Source organism: Rhagoletis zephyria, unplaced genomic scaffold (genome assembly GCF_001687245.7).
Source record: "Rhagoletis zephyria isolate East Lansing unplaced genomic scaffold, Rhagoletis_zephyria_1.1 Rzeph_scaffold_00544, whole genome shotgun sequence".
NCBI classification, from domain to species: Eukaryota; Metazoa; Arthropoda; class Insecta; order Diptera; family Tephritidae; genus Rhagoletis; species Rhagoletis zephyria.
Window position 1 is genome coordinate 50,186 of NW_016157628.1, and position 24,242 is coordinate 74,427.

Sequence of the window (24,242 nt, forward strand, 5' to 3'; positions counted from 1 at the left end):
GAGTTATCGTGTGCACAGACGGACGGACGGACGGACGGACGGACAGACAGTCACCGCTTAATCGATTTCTCTTTTCATTCTGATCATTTATGTATACATTTGTCTATATCTATCTCGATTCGTTTTGCCTGTTACAAACAACCGTTATGTGAACAAAGTTATAATACCCTTGTGCACAAGTGCGCTCGGGTATAAAAGGAAAGGCAAATGTTTTTTCCAATAGCGGCCAGCCCTCGGCAGGCAATGGCAAACCTCCGAGTGTATTCTGCCACGAAAAACAGCTTCTCATAAAAATACAATCGCCGTTCCGAGTCCGCATAAAACAGTAGGTGCCCCGCGCATGCCACAAAGGAGAAGCTCGGCCAAACACTAACATATTGGGCGCGTTCATAAGTCGTAGCTGTTGGGTAACCGTTGGCTGTTTATCTTAGAAACGCACAGTTGAGTAGTTACGCTCAGCCCAACAGTTGGCAACTTTCCGCCACTTTTTCCAGCGGAAAATTTTTACGCTACCTGAACACAACGTGTTGGGCTTAGTCTAAACAGCTGATCGAAAAGACTTACGCCGCTTATATTAAATTTAACGCCGCTTTGTTAGGTGGCAGTTGCAAACAAATTTGTTATACTTCATATTACTGACGTGATAAAGTAACTAAAATATTTTATAATAATACAACGTTTCTAAATATATGTTTTTAAGATGTTTTCTATATAATTTTACACTGTTTAATTCATTGTAACATTGAACGATTTTTTCAACACGGCGTCCGCTCAGCATTGAATTCTAAATAGTATCGGCGCAACTATCTCTATTTGTTGCAATTTCATTTGTTTACATTTATCAGCTGTTCATTTGGCAGCATATTCATCAAGCCGTTTCTAAGACGTAATTGTTGGGTTCAACAGTTGCCAGCAGTTTCGTAGCAAATGAGCTAAACAGCTACGTCTTATGAACGCGACCATTGTGTAATGGCCAATTTAATATTATTATGTACTTGCATGCGGAATTATGAGTTATTATTCGCATAATATAGATACTACACTTATACGACGCACAGAGGGTCAAAAGGCGTTCAAAAACGGCCAAAAGTCAACTTTGGATTTTTAATTTTTGATGCTAATAGCCAAAATATAAAGTATTTAAGGTAACTGTTTGTAAAATATTATAGCAATTGCCGCAATATTGTGGTCACAATTTCATTTTGATTCAAATAGTTGCATTTGAAATTTACAAGTCTGGTGTATAGTAAAATTCAATATTTTTTTCCAGAAAATAACAAATATTTTGCTTATGGCTTTTGTTTCTTATTAATAAGATGCAGTAAAATAAAAAAAAAATAGAAAAGCATAATTCAAAATAGCCTTTGCTTTAAATGTTTCGACATCTTTTATTGAATCAGGCGTTAATATTTATGAATTGTGCTCGCTGTTGGTTTGCAGTACTCCTGTGTGCCATCTCACATCACAAAAACAAAACATGAAATCTATTCTGCATTAAATGTGCTTTAAGACACCGTTGCTCAATTTTGCACATTTTGTAATTTTTTTATTTTATTCATCTTCTTCACTGGCGCTGTAACCGGTTGAGCAATTTTGATTTGGTCCTTTATAAGCATATATGTAATACTTCTATATTGCTAGTACATTCAGAGTACATTCCCCAACATCAGAGTGCCGAAATATTGAAAAAAAGAGAGATCCGATAAGAGAATGTACTCAGAATGACAATTTTACTTTTCAAAATTCAGGAGCGGTTTCTCAAATTTTGATTTAAAAACAACTTATGAAAAATTAAAAAAAAAAAAATGTTTGTAAATCTATGAGAAGCGCTGCGGCCGTTGGTGGTGGCAGAGGATAAAAATACCAGTTAGAGAAGGACTTGGCATCAGTTGGCGTCAATCAGCATAGAAGGAAATCGATTAACGTGCTTTATTGGATTCGGCCAACATATAAAATACCACACCACCTTATGTGTAAATAAGTTTTGTCTTTGTTAGGAAAATATCTTCTATATTCCAATTTTTCAGATTTCCAAATAACGATACGGCTAGGGCTCGATATTTATTTCAGCGTGAAGAAAACATGAGACCGTCAAATTTGTTGTGTTGATTTCGATAATTTTCTCGATGGTTTTTAACCCAAAAATTTTCAATCATATCGCTGTTGCTTCTTTTACGGTTTTCAATTAGAATATTCACTCTTTTCATCAGATATAATTAAAAAATATTTGGCAAATCGAGTCGAGTTCAAAGTTTCGAATTTCAAAACATGCATTTCAGGAAAACACTTGGAAAAGTTGATTTTTTTGGTGAAATATAACAAAAAAGGGGTTATTTTCTTAAACTTATTTTATATGAAAAAACTTTATCTATTAATCTTGTAAAATGTATGCTATTGTTTTTGTGTGAAAAAATTTTAGAAGATAAATAATCTTGTAAAAATGCATATGTTTTGTGAAAAAAATTCAATAACTTTGAAAAATCTGCAAATCGTAGATCTATGTACAAGTACTCGATACCTTTCCCATACTGAGTAGGTACCGATACCTTGTTTGATACAAGTATAAGTACTGATTTGAGTAATACCTTGCTGGTATCGATTTATCCCTACGACTGGCGTGCTTTGTTGAACTCGGCCAAAATAGATTAGGCGGTTACAGCGCCAAATAAGAAGAAGAAGAATTATTATTTATTACATTGGCTGTAAATCCTTAAAGCTCTTGCTTATTGTTAGTGTTTGTCTTTCAATATTAAATACAAGCGTAATCCACAAAATTGTTTAGCTTCTACATATCTAATTTGAATAAAAAATAATATATGATGCTTAGTTAATTTAAATGGCTCTTTTATTTTTCAAATAGGGATATTTCAAAAGTAGTTTTTAATATTATGTATGTATATGTATTAAATAAAATACCTCAAATTATTACCCCCTTTGTAGTCAAAAAGGGTAATTCTTTTTAATATTTCTGGCCTTAAGCCTTTAAAAAAATCTAAGGAGCGAACACTTAAAATAAGGTAGTGTAAACTCTTTCTTCTCACTCTAATTACTTCACCTGGTATTATTCCACCATGGTAGAACTGCGTTTTTAGTTTTCCTCTTTAACGTCAGGATTTTTTTTTAATTAATTACACTGCCAGAACAAAGTATTGGCACAGCAAATTTTTCACAATATAAGCAACAATTTTTATTCTAATATTTTTCCGCCAATTTTGTACAAAAATATGGCTCATTCAACAACAAAAACATAAAAATATAATTCCTAAACTTTGTGCAAAACTCGCGAAAATTTTTCGAGTATGCAGTTTTGTAGCCCAATAAATTTTAGAAAAAATGCAAGTTCGCAGTTAGTCAAAAATCGCGTTGATTTCTGAGATTTTTTTTTGTTGGAGGTGTTTTGCATTTTTCCCATTTAAAGTACATATTTTCGAAAAAATTTTTTGTATGGAAGAGAATGCGGGAAAAAATTGCCAAAAACGGTAATTCCTAGCTACTTAAAACTTGCACCTTATTATAATAGATCTAATTGGGCAGATCTGCATACTCAAAAAAAATCTGATTAAAAAGTTGAAAATTTTCATGTAAATTTGTTGAATTTTCGCGAGTTTTGCAGAAAGTTTAGGAATTATATTTTTATGTTTTTTGTTATAGAATGAACCATATTTTTATACGAAATTAGCGGAAAAATATTAGAATGAAAATTGTTGCATATATTATGAAAAATTTGCTGTGCCAATACTTTGTTCCGGCAGTGTATATATTTAGAATATTTTTTATGAATTTTTATTTGTAATTAAACAACCGTCATCGTTGACTCCAAATGTTTAATGTGGACGATTGTGTTTTACAAAAAGCTCTTTTTCATTAAACAAGTTAAATGGGGTCAATTTGAACGTAGTATTTATTAGAAAAATTTATAGGTAACATAGCAGATTGAACGACATAAATTTCAATGCTTTGTTTTGAAATTTTTTATTGAGAACAACAAAACAATATACAATTTCATAGATACATAAAAATTTTCATAGAACAACAAAACAGTATAAAATTTCATAGGTAAGTACATTAGCTCATAATACAAAGAAGAAGGTAGTTTCAATAAACAACTTTTGACGGATAATACAATTTTTAAAAGTTTCATAAATTGTGAGTATTCTCAACGGCCTTGCCACCTTGATAATATTAAAGCAATAAATCGGACATTTATACCAATTTAATAATATTTCAACACAAAAATCGTTATCAGTGCTTGGTAATTTTTTTACTTACGTGGTTCGCACCTTTTTTCATTAAAAATATATAAAATGTATAATGTTAAAGGAGACTTCATTGGAATCGTTCTTTTTATTTTATAATAAAAAACACGAGAGCATTATGTTGTTATTTTTTAATTTTCTTATTTTGAATGCAATCTTGCGATTTGAAAATCTAATTCTAAAGAATGTTCTTTACAAATAAAATCCTTTTTAATCGTCAATTCCATGTGAATAAATTGTTCTTATAACTTAACATGCAAAACAAAAACAAATTGGGAAAAATTATTTTTGTTTTGCTAAAAATTTTTAAGAATACTAATAGGGTTCAGTAATTTTGTCAAAATTTACTTTTAAATTTCTCGTCAGATTTTGCAAAAAATTAAGCTTTGTGCTTAGCGTATTCGAAATTTCGAATTTAAAATTTTCAATGTATGCAAAAACTTGAATTCGGCTTGTGCAGACCGCTCTCCGATAAGCAATTAGCATAAGTATAATTTTAATCACTTTCTTCATCCGTTCTGAAACCAAACTTCGCCAAGCTCATTTTTGAAATTATGCATTAATATACAGGTTCATAATATTCGACATCTCTGAGTGGACTAATGAAATCTTCTGCTTAAAAAAATATTACTGCTCGTGATCAAGTAGCATGAATTTAATGAAATGTCCCAATTTCATTAAAATCAAATGGTTTTGTATCCAGAGTTGCCATATGTACGGATTTCGCCCCATTTTGGGGATTTCTGAAACCATTTGGGGATAGATTTTTTCGTTTGGGGATGTGGGGATTTGATGGCGATTTTTGTTTGGTTTAAAATATTCATATTGAAATTAAAATACATATATTTTACTGCCTGCCCTTAAAAATTTCTCAAACAAAGATTTTCTTACTTTATTATTCGTGGAAAAATGCCTGTTTTAATTGCTTTGGCTGAACACACAATTTTCTCTCACTTCATTACACCAAATTGTAAAAGGATCGCTGTGATTGGCATTTACCGAGTGGACTGCATATATTTCTGATTTCCTTAGTGTAAAAAGAATTTTACAAAGTGGCAAGCGCACAAAAGAAATTGACGAACTTACAGACAGCAATGGGAATAGGAACCTTGGGCCGAAGGTATGTTGTTAAATAGTCTCCAAAAACCATAAAAAATAAGCAACCGCTATACGTAAATAACCAAATGATCACATATATATGTACACATATACAACTGTGAAAATTTGTAATATAAAAGAATTCGAAACTGTAATTAAACTGAAGTAACAGAAATGAGAATACATATTTTTTTATTTCTTACTTAAGGGGATTTAAAAGAAAAATGGGGATTTTTTGGGGATAATTGCGGCTCGATATGGGGATGCGCTATACAAAATTTCTGGCAACACTGTTTGTATCATGCATTAGCCTGAGACGATTTTTTTCCGTCAACGGGTATAGTAGAAACGTAATCCCCGGAAAATTCTAAAAACGATTTCCCTTGAAACCATAGGCCTCAAATGAGTTTAAGGTCCATGCAAAGTGATATGAAAACTCTAACTAACTCGTATTGAGCGGAAAAAATTATCCAGCAGCAAAAATTCTTAGATTTTAGCAGCATTCGCTCTCAAAGAGACAAAATATCCACATAAGTACGAGAACGCAAAATTTTCAAAAACTTGCAACCTTCGAAACAGCTGATCATTTCCCCAGTTACCACTGGTGGTTCATTAAACAATTTATTTTCTGCTTGGTACATTTTCCCAATTTGGCAATTGAATTTCTTGGGGTAAGAGAAACCTTTTTAAAATAAGTTATTTTTCTTAAAATTATTTGTGATACCACATGATGACGCATTCATAAATAAGAGAAGCTCCTCCCCAGAAGCTCATTGATCCCAAAAAATTTACCTTTAAAATCATAAAATTTTCATTTCAACAATCAACCTACCAAAAGTGACTACGTTAGCAAAAAACAGTTCAGCATGCTATATTTTAATTTATTTTGGTATGTTTAAAGGAAATGTATGGTACAAACGAAAAACGTCAGATCGCAACCATAGTCAGCACCTTTAAAGTAAACAAGCGGGAGTTTAATAGTAAATTAACAACCCTATGCTGTAATCTGTCGTAGATTCGATTTTGCTACGAATCGTAAAATTGGTATGCTGAAATCCGAGTTGTCGTATCGTAATTTCGAAATTCGTAGGCTATCTTCGAAATTCGTAATGTTGATATTCCTGAATCCGACGCAGCTGTCATTTTTATGTATTTGTCGGAAATTTTGTACGAATAGCAACTCGTGTCGGAGGGAAACAAATTGTTTCAAAATATCAATAAAGTAAAGTGTGTAAACGCAAAAATATGAATGTAAGTTAAAGTGTGAATAGAAAAACAATGTATTATTAAATGTTTATCAAATTATCAGGTCGAGGATCACAACCAATCGCTCGCAATACGAACAACTGGTGGAATGCATGAGCGAAAGGCCGGACATTGGTCGAGGCTTTGTAAAAGGAGCTAAAGGGGATATGGTGGAATTTCGGGAAAGCGTTGCAAGAATTAAAGCGGCACAATATCTAGTGAAATGGAGGCCCTTAAAAAGAGGGAGCTTACATTTTATCATTTAAGCTAAATGGATTAGAACAATCTCCTTTGTATATTAATGCAACTGTTAGCTGTTCTTCCTCCTGGAACAAAAGTGCACAGGCCACCGACTCCTTTGTATTTTACTTAATTAAGGAAAAGTCTTTTCAAATAATGATTAAACTAATATTTTAATTCACTTGCGAATATATTTATTTTGATTTGTTTCTGCCAAAGCAGCTGATTAAAAACTTCGAATTTCACGTTTTTAGCTGGCAGTGCCGTTGCTAGTTACGATCGGATTACAGTATAGGGGTTTAACTAAAAATAAACCCAACCAACGTTGCGCTTGATAAATTTACTTCGTTTTTCGTTATATATGTAGTATATGCTAGAATAATAAAATTAACAATAAATAATTCAAAAATACTATATTTTCCTCCATATGCTCTCCCAATTTCCCCTACTTTGCAAGTTTTTTGGGTACGAGAACACAAAACCGGTGAACGTTGTCTAAAATTTTTAATAGTTTTAGGTACGAGTACACTCCTATTAGCAAACAGCTGCATGCACGGCGCCACCGCATTGCTCATTATGTTTATTGCATTAGTTATAAATGAAACAGTCTGCAGGAAATCGTGGTAGCAAACAAAATACGGCGTATAGTGTCGATTAGTAAATAGAATTTGTAAAATATACATATTTTAAGAGTCCTAAATTTTTTACAACGGGATGTCAAAATTTTTTTCTTGCCAAAACCTGGGACATTTTGCGTCAAAGCATGTTTTGTACCGGGACCGGGACATAGTTCTTAAATACCGGATAGTCCCGCCGAAAACGGGACGGTTGGCAATTTTGTTATGTTTAATATGGAGCGGCCGCATGCGCATGTGTATATATATATCTCTATGGGCCGGTTTTTCAATGTCTGGTTAACACTAACTACAGGTTAAACATAACGACTTCATAACTTATAACAGGGAGTCGATAAGGTCGTTAACGATGTTTAACCTGGAGTTATAACTATAGTGTTAACCAGACATTGAGAAACTGGCCCTATGTATATCAATATTTTGCTTAAATTTTATTGATTCCATGACCATCCTTTGAAGGGAATACTCACACGTTCATTGTAGATTTCAAGGAAAGACGCCTTTAGCACATAGTTGACATCCTTGCGATCTTTTATCAACTGGAAGAGGTACAAGAACGATCGGAAGATGAGACCATGCCGTGGATCATTTAAATTTGGCTTGCCGACAAACTGAAAGAAATAGGAAAAATCTAATCAGTAACTATAAACAGTATTCCCAGGATATAACAACGGATGAGCAAGTATGCTTACAAGATAAAACAAACTCTAATTCATATTTTTTCGAGTGTTTGATAACAATTTTTACCAAAGCTTATAAATAATTTTTATTTATAAGTTTTTGCGTCGAATTTAAGTTAACGTGGGAAATCGGGGAATGGGCTGTTTTTTTTTTTTGGGAAAGATCAGTTTACATGGGAAGTTTTTTCGTGAGGAATTAGGTGTAAGTCGAAATGTCACACCAGTTTTATAGCTCGTTCAATTCTAGTATAATAAACAGGGAACGTATTTTATGGAAAATGCCTTTTTTCTGCTAAAGAGATAGATTATATTAGATTAAGAATGTCCACGATTTAACTTTCCCTGATTCCATATATACTAGAGCTATCAAACTATCGATGATACTATCGATAGTATCGATAGTCTGGTCACATGATATAACTATCGATAGTTTTACCACTATCGCCACTATCGTTTCATCGGTAGCGTATTCTCTTTCCTAGCGCTTTTGACATTTGCGCGTATTGGTTCAAAGAGAACAAAACTTTGCAGCATTATTTCATGAACTAACGAAGAAAGAACCCCCAGGACTGAGTGCGAAAAAAAGTATTTTTTTTGCAGTGACGTCATTTTTTCGCTGTCATGTGAATGAAATGGAATGAAACCATGTGTGTGAATGAAACAACCGATTAAAAAATGATGTATTGGTTCAAAGAGAACAAAACTTTGCAGCATTATTTCATGGACTAACGAATAAAGAACACCCAGGACGGAGTGCGAGAAAAAGTATTTTTTTTGCAGTGACGTAATTTTTTCGCTGTCATGTGAATGAAACGGAATGAAACCATGTGTGTTAATGAAACAACCGATTTAAAAATGACGTTATCAACTATTATTTTTTTCCTAAAATGCAATTACAAATGCACGGTTGCCATGCTGGTGATTTCGTTAGTTGGTTCATGGCATTATTTCTAAAAGCGCCATTTTTTATTTTAAACGTGGAAATGGCAGAGGTTACATTGCCGTCTTAAGAGCGTGTCAGACGTGGCAATGCAGTATATTTCAAAAGACTGTCAATTTGAGAAATTTCAGAAAGCAGTTTCATGAGCAGTGAGACCTTGCATATATAGTGTTTCTCGAAAGAAAGTTTTTTATTTCCGAAAGGCGAATTGCAGGGAAAATTTGTGAAATCGCTTTTTGACTGTTTGCACGGTGAACGAATTTCTAGCAATATTTCTAGATTCTAAAATGCAACCGTGAGCCGCTAAAATAAACAAATTTATAAAAGCAAGATAACGAAAAATAAATTGATTTAGAAAAACATATGAAATGGGCCGATACTATCGATAGTCACCCTTAAGACTATCGTAAAACATCGATGGACTGGACTATCGATAGTTTGACAGCTCTAATATATACACATTTGATGCTGCCTTTTCTTACCTCTTTTAAGATACTAGTGTTCGCCCAACGGTTGAAATTCAACCACTATAATTAAGGGGAATTGAGGTGGGCTGAGCTGAGCTGAGTTGAGTTAAATTGAGAGTAGAGGTCGAAAATATCCCTCTCCACTTTGAAAGTGTCCCAAAACAACCGTCAATATTTAAGAGAAAAAACAGAACAGGTGGTTTATGTTTCGTAAATGTGTGCTCCTCTCAGTGAGAAAGGGTTATTTGCATATATTTTTCCGTTACTGTTGGACACGGACACTTATCGCTGGAAGAGGAAAAATAAGTGTTAGAGCGCTGTTACCCACGAACGCCCTTATATTAGTAAAATATATAAATTCACTTTGATCTTAATTTTTGCATTTATCTTTACGCATCTTTGTTTTTGTTTTTATACCCGAGCGCACTTGCGCAGAAGGGTATATTAATTTTGTTCACATAAAGGTTGTTTGTAACAGTCAAAACGAATCGAGATAGCCATGTCTGTCTGTCCGTCCATCCGTGTTCACGATAACTCGAGCAAAAATTGAGATAACTCAACGAAATTTGGTATGCAAGTTTCCATTAAGCCAAGGTAGGTTGGTATTGAAAACGGGCGAAATCGGACTGTAACCACGCCCACTTCCCATATAACGGTAATTTCCAGACATATGAAAACTGCGACATAACATAACAACAAAACACAAAACAACTCAAAACAACAGAATACAACGCAATAAAAAACAATAAAACACTACAGAACACAGCACAAAACAAAACAACACAACACAATACAACACAAAAAACAATAGAACACAAAACAAAACAAAATAACACAACACAACACAATATAAAACCATACAATAAACACAATACAACATAATACAAAACAATACGACACAACACAATACAATACTAAACAATAGAACACAATACAACACCGCACACCACAACACAAAACAAAACACCACAGCGCAACACAAAACAACCCAAGCAACACAACACATCACAATAGAAGCCAATGCAAAACAATACAACACAACACAACACCACAGAACACAACACAACACAACACCACACAACACAACACAACACAACACAACACAACACAACACAAAACAACACAACACAACACAACTCTCTTTTTTTCCTTTTTTTTACGTTGTCAATTTTTAATTTATCATTTTCTTGACTTTCATCCAGATCGATATGTTCATTATTTGCTTCATCTACATATTCTTCCACACCTTTACTACTATATTAAGTATATAAATTTACCTTGCCTTTTGTCTTTAGGGTTTGGTTCTTTACTTTATTTTAATCTTTGCCTTTATCCCTATATATTTTCTACATATTCAACTTTACCTTCTTCCTTGTATGAGTCCTAATATATTCATGTACATCAGTGGCGGATCCAGCGGCTGGGTTTTGGGGGTTCAACTAAGTGTCAGTCAATGGCGGACCTACGGGGGCTGTCCGACACTGATGTACATAGATATGTACATAAGTCTTAAGGCTCTGTTATGCATACTTGGCATTGCATGCACCNCTTTATTTTAATCTTTGCCTTTATCCCTATATATTTTCTACATATTCAACTTTACCTTCTTCCTTGTATGAGTCCTAATATATTCATGTACATCAGTGGCGGATCCAGCGGCTGGGTTTTGGGGGTTCAACTAAGTGTCAGTCAATGGCGGACCTACGGGGGCTGTCCGACACTGATGTACATAGATATGTACATAAGTCTTATTCCTAAGCTGTTGCTTAGCACGTTTCTTAATTCAGTATCAATATTAAAGCATACATTTAAGAGGCATTTCCGCCTCAACCATGTATGGTTTGTTTATGTATACATAGATGAATTATATTTAAAAATATTTTTTTTTTTGTAAAGAAAACGATGTCCTATGTGAGGAATTTTACAAAATTTCAGGCAAAATCGGGGAATTTCATTATTGAAATCAGGGAATTCTCAAAAATGAATTGGCTACCCTGCTAAGGGCCAAATTCAATTAATAGGTGCGTTCCAGCGATTTTTGGACTTAAACATGTTGAACTGTCAAAAAGCAAAATATCCCTCACAAGAGAGAAGAACTGAGAAAAACTGCTGGAACGCAAAAAACCATTTTTCCTGCAAGTATATAAATGTCATATGTTTGTTTACAGAATTATTTATTCAGGTAAAAATTCCTACACACAAAATTTTACTTCTCAAAAGATTTCGTTATTTTGGTGCAATTGCCTTCTACTCTGCTAGAAATATTTCCTATAAATTGCATCAGCTCTTTAACTTGTTGTTTACGTGTTGCAACACTGCTCTTCATTTCACAGTTTTCATGAATTTGCAGGAAGAAACACTTTGGACTAAATCCTGAAACTTCTAACTGAGAGTAAGCATAGTTTATTCTCACGAAACTGCTTTCAGTTACAGGAAATTTGTCGACTGGAACACTTTGCGGACTAAATCCTGCAAAACCTGCAAATCGTACTGCTGCTGGAACGCAACTTATTTAAGTATGCCAAAAAAGTTGCAATAGCTTGTTGCTTGAACGTGTTTTTGCATATGTTTGTTTAGTTTACATTTGTATATATTTAAATATGAGAAATGCAACCATGTTTTTATCGACACGAAACGTAAACAAACAACTACATAAATGCAAAAACAATTTTAAGGAACAAACAACGGCGTTGCCACGTGGTTGGCATATATACATAAATAAAGTTAGTCTGAAACGCAACGAAAGCTAAGGGCCCTTGCGTGGCTGCGTGCGTGCTTGGAAATTGAGTTAAAGCGCAGTTGCCCACGGACGTAAAAACGGAGAACGTGTCAGCTGACACGATCTATCTTATGGGATCTGCGTGTTAACAAAAAATCTCTATCTTTCTATCAACATCAAGCTTGATATGTTTGTAGGTTGTAGCTGTTCTTTTTGCCAATTTTTAACGTATCATTTTTGTTGTTATTTAATTTTGGTTATTTTTTTCTTGACAACACCCATGCAAATCCAAGTTACCAACTTTGTGCAATATCAAAAAATTCAACAAACTTTCGTACAAATATCGAGCTGTTTTAAAAATTCTAAAAAATCAAGCCATTTGAAACTTGTACTTTATTCTACTAGAATTCAATGATGTAGCCGATACTAAGAATCTAATTAAAAAATCGAATTTTTTACAATTCGTTGATTTTTTTTTAATTGCAGGAATTTTTAAGGCAGTGTCACTCGATTGGTACATTTGTACAGAGTTGTGCATTTTTATATTGGTCTATTGGTACAAAATAAAAAAAATTTGATTTTTTTTGTAGTCAAAAGCTTGGTACAATACAGTAATCTGGTATTGAAAAATTTCAACAAATTATTTTACGTGATTGGGATAAAGAATAATATTTGGGTAATCACACAATTGGGAAACGATTTGCACCGAATATCGGCAAATTCCTTATCGTGTGAACTGTCTTTAAACTTGTATGTATTTATACGGATGTTGGTAAAGAATGAACTATAAAAAGCTAACCAAATTAAATAACAACAAAAATAGTATTTAAAAACTTGTAAAAATTTTAATATCATTTTTTCGACTACTGCACATTAGAGGTGTACGCCGCCGAGCCACGCCGCCGCCGCCGCCGATTTGTGTCATTCCTACCGCGCCGCCGCCGAGTTACGAAAATATCGGCGCCGCGGCGGCGGCGGCGGCGTTCGGCGCCTACGGAATTTTGTACAAAATTTCATGATGTACATATGTACATTGAATACATCGTTTGGAGGAACTAAATACTACCTGTATAAAAACACAATTTTACGAAATGAAAATTACACTTTTAAATTAGTTTTTTTTTACATAATTTGGGCCACTGGACAAGAATATGATCTCCTTTCTTTTTCCAACAAAAAGTAACTCAGAAAAAACATAGGTAACATATTTTTCGACGAAAGCGTTTATTACAGTTAAATTGGGGCCGAATACTGGTAATCTATCGATTTTTTTCCGCAGTCGACAATTCTTTTCAATCCTACAACAATACTACTTTTTTATAAACCTACTACAACAACAAGGAAGTTATAACACATCAAAAACTTTAACGCCAATATCTCAGAAAGCAGTTTTAATAGAAGCGTCCTCTTTGCATCGAACTCCTCAATTATTGGAGATAAAACAAAGATAATATTTTAAACAAACACATTTTTTGCTAATATTTGTATTCGTAAGTTATTTTATTCTGTGGTCCCACATACGTATACAAGTACTAGGTGGCTGTGTGAAAATTACTTTAGCATTCCTTAGTGGTGGTCAAACCCCAGGAAGGTTTTGCTCCCTCGCATCGCAATGTTTTCTACACAGAGTCAAAGTTCCCTCTTTATGGTAAACATTAGTATTATTTTTCATTACATTCGGTTCTCCTTAGAAAAATTTGGAGCTTCTTATTTTAGTGTAAATTTTAACCATCTATAAGCCATTTTTTCAACAGTGGGTCAAGAAGGCCCGTTCTGGTTCGAGTTGATGGGTTAAACTTTTGGAAAAAAGTAGACTAACCTTGTTTTCAATATGTAATCCGCAAAAAATCGTAAGAACTCCGTAATTTAACATAACGGTTGATAAGATTATTGTAAACATTTATTTAGAGCGACATAAATTACCCCAATAACTAAACTTTTAAAATTTTTTTATTTCTTTAAATTTAAATAGTAGTAGTATCGGATCTGATAAGATTAGTAGCCTCATGGGTCTTTGAAATCTACCTTATGAGCAGTAGCGCCGGCGTCGCCGCCGAATATTTTTGAAGTTGACCACGCCGCCGCCTCAAAGCCTGTCGGCGTAAACCTCTACTACACATACATATGTTGACTAGATTACTCGGCCGTGCTATCATAGTAGCACAATGCCACTAATATTTGACTTACAAACAAAATACAGGCAGGAATTTCTAAATTTCAACACTGTTTGTGTGAAATATTTTATTTTTATCAGTACTTTTCTTTTAAAAAATCTATGTTGCCATAAAAGTGAAAATAAAAAAATATGATCAAATAAAATTTTGGCAGAGTGGACATAGGAAACAAAAAAAACCTGAAACAAGTGGCTTAACCTTCATCAACCTGTGAACGTTCTCGAATGCTGTTTTTGGACATGTCTGATCGCAGTAAATGAAGGAAGGCGACGGATCTGTCGAAGTCTACAGCAAACCAGAATGATTTATTAATGCAAGCATCAATAATGTTGGCACCATGATACAATATTTAAAGGTAGTTTCACTTTTTCTTAGCCGCTATTGCTCCCATTTGACGTAAACTGTGCTTTTGGCATTTTCTTTTGAAATCGAGCTACCATATTCTTTGACAAAAGTAAAAAAGTGATTGATTACCTACCTCAAAAAAAAAAAATACAATTATTTAAAAGAAATTAATGCCTTTAGCGATAGTGAGTATAAAACGGAAGGTAATTGAAACATTACATTGCAGTCACATAAAATATGCATTTACGGTTGTTAATTTTTTGTATTGTTTTTTAGTAAGATGAGCTGCATATTTAGGAGCTGCAAAAATAACAGAATAAATTGCGACAAAACTAACATACAGTTTTTTCGACTCCCGGCGGAACCACATATGCGGGAAAAGTGGATATCCGCGTGCATGGTAACTGGAAATGCGTTACCAAAAGTATCGTTTGTTTGATCCGGGCACTTTTCCGCGAAAGATTTCAACCGGAGGAACGGATGCGCCCAATTAGAGCGAAACGCGATACCAGCAGGAGTAGAGTGAGTATGCTTCCCTAGAATCCGAAACAAAGCAACATCCTACTTAGTTTCTTAAAGGACCAACTGCATATAATATATCATGTAAAAGGTAATGCTACATTTTTGGTGTGCCTTACATTTATAGCAATTTAAATCAATACGCAGCTCTTTTAATACGAACAATCATGTAAGTATATTTACCTCGTGTGTTACAACTTACTTTTTAATAAAATAAAAATTCCTTAAAAAAATATTAAAAATTCCAAAATAATTATTTGATTAGGTGGTAGTGCTAGTTCAACAATTTACGAAAAGTAGAAATGTCAGTAAGCACAGTTTATGTCAAAAAAATTAAAATTGAAACAACCTTCTTTTTTTTGTATCATGGTTGGCACCAAGGCACATTAAACAGGTAGTATCAGTAGAGCAAAAACAACATTTGCGTGTATTTTGTTGTTGCTTCTGGTATCGAATGTGTCAAAAACTTTTTTCTTCTAAATCAAAGCGTGCCATGTGAAATACAAAAAATTATAAAAAATAAAAAATTGAAATTGGAAAAAATAAAAATTGATGCAACTTTCTTTCCTAGTAAATTTGTTTGCTTCTCGAAGCATTGATCCATCCTTTGCAAGGCCCAGTAATCAGCGGTCGTGCTGCCGAGTTGGGCGAACGTTCCAAAAGCTGCTATTCAATCGCTTGTTTTGTATGGGAAAAGGTTTCACATGCAAATGGATTTTAACAATTCAGAATTTTTGTGAGAAAAAATTAAAAATATTTGACATTTTCGAGACCAAATAATTTGAAAATAAATCAAATCAGCTGCTCTACTGATACTACCTGTTCAATGTACCTTGGTTGGCACTAAAAGAAGGAAAGAAAGGCTGACTTCCAACACGTCAATTGCTTTGCATACGTACAAAGTATAACGTTCAATAACGCCGAACGATGTTGACGATTACTACGTTTATACGCATGCATAACTCGCTTTAATTCATTTCGCCGCGATTCAAAACATATGTATAAACTGAATTTCAATTCGCTTTGAAAGAGCGAAGTGTTTTGGCTCACAATCCATTTCAAATCGGTAGTTTATTTCTCCAGACAGTTAGAAAGAGTGTATAAACACCGCTCTCACTCAAAGCGAATTGGAGATCAGCTGTTCCGCTCAAATTCCAAATAATCGCATCAGTATTTAAAAGCTGATTAATAATAATCGTTCTTTTTCTTTGCCACGATTTTATAATGCCGAATAAAATTAGATTTTTATCACTTTCCATTATGTTAACTTATAAAATGTCAAATGAAAACAGCTTATTTTGTTTGCTTTTGAAGACGGTTACTTTGATGCCGAAATAAAGCCGTAAGTATAAACACTAGAGCGAAATGTGTACGGTGTCAATGCGCTTTCAATTAAGTCGATTATTCTGTCCGTATAAACGTAGTAGATGTATACTTTTCCAAAACGCATTGCTGTGGAGAAATTCAAAGAAAATTTACCAGACAAAGCTACCTATAGAATACTGGAATTTGATCGGTTATTTACCCTCTCTGTTCTCGTTAGCATTCTTTCACGTATGGATTTTTTCATTAGAAGTGTTCATTTCTCATGATCGGAAATATTGCCTAAAATTCTGCAGTTTACGCAACTAAGCAATTGCAGTTAGTACGCAGCGTCACGAAAACACAGCGTTGTCCTCTAAGATATAAGATTCGTTATGGTTGTCAGAGGGTCAATTCCCGTTCTGCGTTATCGTGAAATGAGGTGAAAAGTATAAAATTAACACCGAAATAAATGCGGTGTGAAGGTGTTATTTGTATCACTTCACGATACCGCAGAACTGGAGTTGACCCTCAGGTGTCCTGCCTTCCACGCAAATTCTTTACCCACATTTTTTATCCAGTAATAAATTATGGCGAAATTAATGTTACGTTCTTTTGGCATAACGGAATTCGAATAGCAATAGCAAGTCTCAAAATAGTAAAGCTGTAGGAAATGATAATTTGTCAGTATAGCTAGTAAATAATTGCGGAAAGGAGTTGGTAAAGTGCATATACCAAAACATGCTTTTATTATGTTGATTATTAGGAACTATCTACAAAATGTCTATATATCAGTTAATATTTGCATTTAAATATTCAAAATTTGTCAAAAAGAAGACGCGTTAAAGCTTTCATAAATGAATACATATCATCCCATTTATGAACTGAAGTTTCGCCGGATTAGCCTCTAATCTATTTATCAATGTACAATGTCTAGAATCTTACCAGATCGGGTGGACCGGTTAGCGTATGTGTTTTTCCCGAACCGGTTTGTCCATAACAAAATGCAGTGCAACTAAACCCTTCGATTGCCATTTCAATTATACGTTTGATGCCTGAATAATCCAAAATATCTTCTTGAGTTGCTCCAGGTTCAAACACCACATTATAAGTAAAGACGTGCACGTTTTCTTGATTTCGCGATCTTCTGTTGCTGCCCTCACTGCTTTCGATCTACATATATACATACATACATAAAGAGAAAGTGGAAATAAATCAATGTGCATAAAGAAACTGCCACACGAAGTAGAAGTTATATAAATGCATGCATACATATGTACATTAAAGTGGTCCAAAAATGTATGTAAAAAAAATAAGGTCGGATTTTTAATGCCGCCACCCCCTAGGATTGTTATATACCGAAAAAAATATACCCATATTTTTTTATTTTGAAATCAAAAAGTATTTACGGAGTGCTCAAAGCGCTCAAAGTTTTCAGTGTATTTTATATGGAGAAAAAACAATTTTTCGTAGAAATTGTATAAAATACTTGAAAATCAATATTTATCGACCGGAAAACTGTCGTTCTCTTCAGGAGAATGCCAGTATTAATATCCAATTGTTTATTTGACCATTTTTTATGATTAAAGATTTTTTATTGGTCCCCAATTGCATTCTCTAAAAGTGTGTTTGCATTGTTCAACTTTGCGTTCAACATTTGCGTTCAACTCAGCGCAGGGTTGCACGAAAAAAAGTTGAATGGCTAAAAATATCAAAATATGAAAAAATATCAAAATATTCGCCATAAAAAGGTGTTTGCATTGTTCAACTTTGCATTAAACTTTTGGTTGAATGGCCTTTCAACTAATCGCTTTCAACAAAGTTGGTCGCCAGCCAACATTTAGCCATTCAACTTTTTTTTAGTGCAACCCTGCGTTGAGTTGAACGCAATTGTTGAACGCAAAGTTGAATAATGCAAACACTGCTTAAGGCCTTTGGATAACCTATAAAATATAGTTACCATGAAAAAATTGTTAAAGAAACAATTGAGTATTATTACTGGGAAACTCCTGAAGATAAATAAAGTTTTCGGATCGAAAAATATTTATTTTCAAGAATTCTACACTATTTCTACGAAAAGATGTTTTTTTCTGCATATAAAATACATGGAAAACTTTGAGCGCTTTGAGCACTCCCTAAATATATTTTGATTTCAAAATAAAAAATAGGGGTATATTTTTTTCGATATAGATCAATCCTAGGGTGTGCCGGTATTAAAACTCCGACTTTATTTTTTTGGACCACTCTAATGTACATACATATCGTCGTTTAAAGTGCAAAACCGCGTATCAGCAAAATGCAAAACCGCGTATGTGAAGTTGTAGACATTATTTTCTAGAGCGTACAAACACTAATATTTCAAAATGGTTCTCTTTTTTATAAAGCAATCGCATTTCTGGCTACTATATTTCAGGACGAATGGATAAGGATTGAGCTTGTGTGAGCAAATCCAATTTTTGGCAGCCAAAGTCAGTTACGCGGTTTTGCAGAATGACGATACGCGGTTTTGTACTTTAAACGACGATATGTAATATATAATAACCCAGCTAGCAGAGAAACGTACTTTTTGCCGAAAGTGCAGTTTTCGTACATTTTTCGTTTCCGGAAATGTTCAGAAAACGATTTTCATATTTGTTCATTTTTCGTATCCGAAAAATGTCATCATCTTATTTCAAAACAATAATTTTAAAATATTTGTTCAAACTGAGCATTTGAAAACATGTATACGTATTCGCCAGTAGCTGAGTGTGCAGAGAAGTGTGCTACTATTTGTTAGCTTTCAGGAGGTTCCAGGTTCGAATTCCGTCAGAAGCAACACATTAAAATTAGTTATTCAAATTGAAATAATTGCTGAATCTTAAATTTGTATTTTGTTTGGTTTCCTGTATCTATGAAAAAGTTTCTGTGAAGTTCATAATGAAATCGTTTTCAACGAAAAATTTAATCAAACAAATTTCAGGAAAACAGCCGAAAGCGCATCCGTTTTACAGCCATTTTCGATAGTTTTCTGCACATACGTTTCGGATGAACACTTTAGTGGGAGAATTGATCTGAAAAACGTCCGAAAACGGAATCGGAAAACGGATGAAACATCAGGTTTTTATACGAAATTGTTTCCATTTTCGGATACGTTTCCGGATATTTTGCTGGCTGGGATGTAAGTACATAGTGGTGTATAAGTAAACTTACTATTATTTGTCCATTTCCAGGAAACTGTAAAATCATGCCATGTCTATCCCTCTTTTCCTTCTCGTTCAACGGCCGAACTCTGACCACCACATTTACGTTATCCTCCGGCGTTGAAGGTTCACTGCCACTGGACTTAGAAGCCACTATTTCCATCGTATCTGCGCTACCAATTCTGAAAAATTAGAACAAACGAACCGAGGAAATGAATTTAGCATTTCTAGGGATTGACATAACAAGAGGTGAGATGAACTAGACTTACACATGTACATTAGGGTGGTTCAAAGTTCTTTTTCAGCCATCTCCCAGAACTGAAGAATATCGAAAATAAGGAGACCCGTATTTTTTTATCTGGTAATCGGTTAATATTTAATAATAATATATGTCGCCAGAAAACTATTTTTTTTTTTTTGAAGAATTACTATAAAATCTTTAAATATCATCAAAACATAAAATTATGAGTATTTTCGATACGAACGATAATCTCATCTCTTATATTACGTTTACAAAGGGCAATACAATTGAGAATATGTATTAAATGACAAATTGTTGTGTAAAAGGCAGTAAAATTTTAAAGTTAAATATGCATTATCATCTTAAAGTATAAAGGTTTCTGAAGGGATATACATATTTGTATTCTTTCAAAAAAATATTTTTACTATAGATTTTATAGCAATTCTACGAAAAAAGGTTTTTTTACCATAAAAAATACACGAAAACTTCAGACCTCCGATGACACGGCTAAATATTAACCGATTTCAAATTAAACGATATTCTTCAGTCCTGTAAAGGAACTATGACAATCGCTACACCATATTTCGTCGCCAAATTTCTCTAAACGAAAATCAGTTTAGGCTCCCTAAACGTATACAACAAGGAAAAATAACAGATGCAATGTGTAATAAGCCAAATTTGGCAATATGAGGGGTATGTAACTCGATGTTGCATGTTTGGAGATTTTTGGCGATCAAAATTAGCGATATCGAATGTTGGAATCCGGCTGTTGGGGGATGGCAGCGGAAAAATTCTATAAGTTGATTTTCCTGTGTATTTTTGAACCATCCTACATGCATACATTTGTATTAGACTGACTAGAAAAAATTTATGGCGCTTCCTTTTTTAGGCACATATGTATTAGGGGGATGGTTCCGTGTGCAGATGTCCACTTAAGTGTTGAAAGTGATTCTTACACGTACGGTTCAATCGCAGCTCACTACCTCCGGATATTTATATCCACGTATCCTCTAGTTAGCGACCAAACAGCTGTTTGAGAGCGAGCTAAAGTTCAATTGAACCTCGAATGAGACCCCCTTCTCTTGATGACGACCACGGCAAACGTATAAAGTACTATGATTTGAGGGTATGCACATGGAATATCGACATAGGCCGAAAATTTATATCGGTACGTTTTTGAAATGTAGATAATCGCCACGCATCCAGATACAGGTTCCGTGACTTACCGATATATCGGGAAGTAATGAACCTAAATTTAAAAAATAATCAATGGGCAGTTTTCGGATTTGTCTCATTTTATTAGAGATTTTTTTGTAATACCCATATCAAAATATATGTTCCTAGTAGAGAAAACCACTTCCCCATCGAGTTCGGCCACCTCAAAAACATATATGTACAACCTTAAAAATCTTCAAAATCTGAAGGATTTCGGGTGCACACGGATTGAAGAACGAGTAATTTTAAATTCTTCAGGTGGATACACAAAACTTACAAATGCTATTATTTTTCAGGTGATGGATTTTAGCTATAAAGGAAGCTAAAGATCATGTGCTTCAGATGAAGCAACGAAGCATTTTACATTTTTTCTGAAGTCTAATATACATATGTGTATGTGTGTATGTATGTATAATCTTGCTCAAAAAAATAATTCCTTGAACTTGAGCTTGACATTGGTCGCGTTATAAATAACTACTTTTCCTGCTACCCCTGCCATTATTTCTGATAAAAATGCAAATAGAGGGCGACCACGATTTCCAACTCATAACTTTGTATAAACATACATATGTATATACATAGAAATATGTAGGGTATTGGCTATTGCCTGACGCAATTACTTACTTCTGTGCAAGTCACTCACGCTTACATGTTCGTAAGTATGTTTCAATATGAACATATCACTGAGGCGCATAAATTACCGAGCTTAAAGCTTGCAACACGCAAACTATGCGTTTCCATTCCCTTTCCTGAGTTTACACGGCGTTACATACAATGTCGACCTTAACCGTGCGAGCGCCCTGGCAAGTTATACATTTGGCGCCCTCTTTTTGCCCGACGTTATATTTAAAAAGCATTTGTTATCTAAACAATCTACCCATGGTGTCTCAGTTTGAAAATCACGAAAATACAAGTAAACATACAATATTTAATAAGAAAAAATAAAAAAACAGCAATTTTTTGCTTATTTGGTCAGCGCAGGGTAGTTTTTCTGAAACCTTTTGGTTTCATTGGACAGTAATTCATTTTATTTAAGACATTATATGCCGGACAATTGTAACACTTGGAAATTGGAAAAACTGTTGCTTGCCACTTACAACAATAGTTTTATGCCAATAGCCTTCGATATATCCATATATGAGCCGTTTATTTTGAAAGTGGTATAAGTCACTTCCCAGCTCTTGAACTTAAATGATCAGTTACTGGTATCTGAACGCGTCGGTTATTCGTTCAACTTCATCAACCATTGCTAGAAGGTTTTGTCATTAGTTTACGACGATAGACCGATTTGCAGATGTATTCGGTTACAAGTAACCGGCCATTTAAGCGCAAGGCGACGAGGTGACTTATACCACTTTCAAAATAAGCGGCTCATATGTAGTATGTAAATAATACTTCTATATTTATAGTAACATATCTTCACAATGTGTTTTTATTCCGCAGCCTATGCCACTGGGAACATAGATACCAGGGTTGTTGCGAATATTATTCCGAAATAAAAGTCCTTTCCGAATAATAAACAAACCGCTATCCAAATTAAACAAGTTTGATATCAAATGAAAGAGGACTTAAATAGCTTTAAAACGCGAATGTCTAAACGAGGAGAGCCACATATTGAAAAATATTTCAATAAAAAATGTTAATTAATTACCATAGAACAAACCTTGTTTCAGGTATATGAATTTCTTTAGTATTAAATTACAAAAAAAAAGAAGATGTCGTTCATTATTTCTGGTTAAAAGCTATTTCAGTCCTCTTTCATATGATACCAAATTTGTTTAATTTGGAGAGTCGGTTTTTTTATTATCCGGAAAGGACTTTTATTTCGGAATAATATTCGCAACAACCCTGATAGGTACCTAAGCACCTTACGAGGTAAGCCGTGTTTTCTTTCAGTTTTTAGTAACAAAATTTTCATCATGACCAATGCCATCTACTAGTAAAGCACAAAATGAACACCTCCTATGACGCATTACGTACGGCCGAAGTTATTTCCAAGCGCCGAACAACTCCGAACGACTGCTCTGCATTATACGTAACTTGCTTTGTAAAGGTATGATTATGCAACCTTCGCAAAACTTCGCACAACCGTTTGTACCAGTGCATAAAAATGTAACTTAAGAAAATGTGAAGCGAAATCTAAACTCAACAGATCGCTAAGTTTTTAAAAGTTCTGCTAATTTCTGGGCAATGGAATACATAAAAAATACATAGAGAGTACATACGAAATTACAGTTTGAAATTTATGCGAAGTTGTGCGAAGTTATGCGAAGTATGCATAATCAGACCATAAAGCGGCTCAGAAGTATGTCTGATACCTAATGTAAATTCCAAATTCCTACTTACATAAGGCGGCCACGTCTTTGTTAAAGTAAGGGAGATTCATCAGTGAAGTGGTAAGGACCGCCGGGTGAAGTGTAAGTTGCTGGTAAGGTATTGCCCTTCACCCGGCGGTCCTTACCACTTGCATGCCGAATCTCCCTTACTTTAACAAAGGCGTGGCCGCCTTATGTAAGTAGAAATTTAGAATGTACATTTGGTATCAGACATACTTCTGAGCCGCTTCATATACTCAGTTAAGTAGAACGTAGAGCAGTCGCTCGGAGTAGTTCGGCGCTTGGAAATAACTTCGGGGGTACGTTATTTTGCAACTGGGTAAGGCTTATCCAAGTGGGCACCGAATTTACCAACATTAATATTTTTCAATGATATTCAGGCAGCGGAGGTGTTCATTTTGTGCTTTACTAGTAGATGACGTTGGTCATGATGATAATTTTGTTACTAAAAACTGAAAGAAAACATGGCTAACCTCGTAAGGTGCTTAGCTATTTTCCCAATGGGATCAAATAAATGTTTGCTTGTGTTAGTATAAATGTATATTTGTGAACTACTACGAACAAACAACTGTCAAGTTACTCCAGAAGCGGCTTAAATAAAAAATATTGAATAAATTAAAAAAAAAAAATCCCTGGAAGCGATTGGTGCAA

General features: G+C 34.2%; 1 protein-coding gene across 2 annotated transcripts in view; it reads right to left on the reverse strand.

Annotated features, from left to right (window-relative positions):
• Nucleotides 1-24,242, reverse strand: part of Klp54D (Kinesin-like protein at 54D) — a 113,218-nt gene that overhangs the window by 50,179 nt on the left and 38,797 nt on the right. For both annotated transcript variants that reach the window (XM_017612453.1, XM_017612452.1), the window contains exons 2-4: nt 19,810-19,981; nt 17,566-17,793; nt 7,945-8,085 (exon numbers count right to left, since the gene is read on the reverse strand). In XM_017612453.1, the coding sequence (XP_017467942.1) occupies nt 7,945-8,085; nt 17,566-17,793; nt 19,810-19,981 (541 nt within the window). The remainder of the gene's footprint in view (nt 1-7,944; nt 8,086-17,565; nt 17,794-19,809; nt 19,982-24,242) is intronic.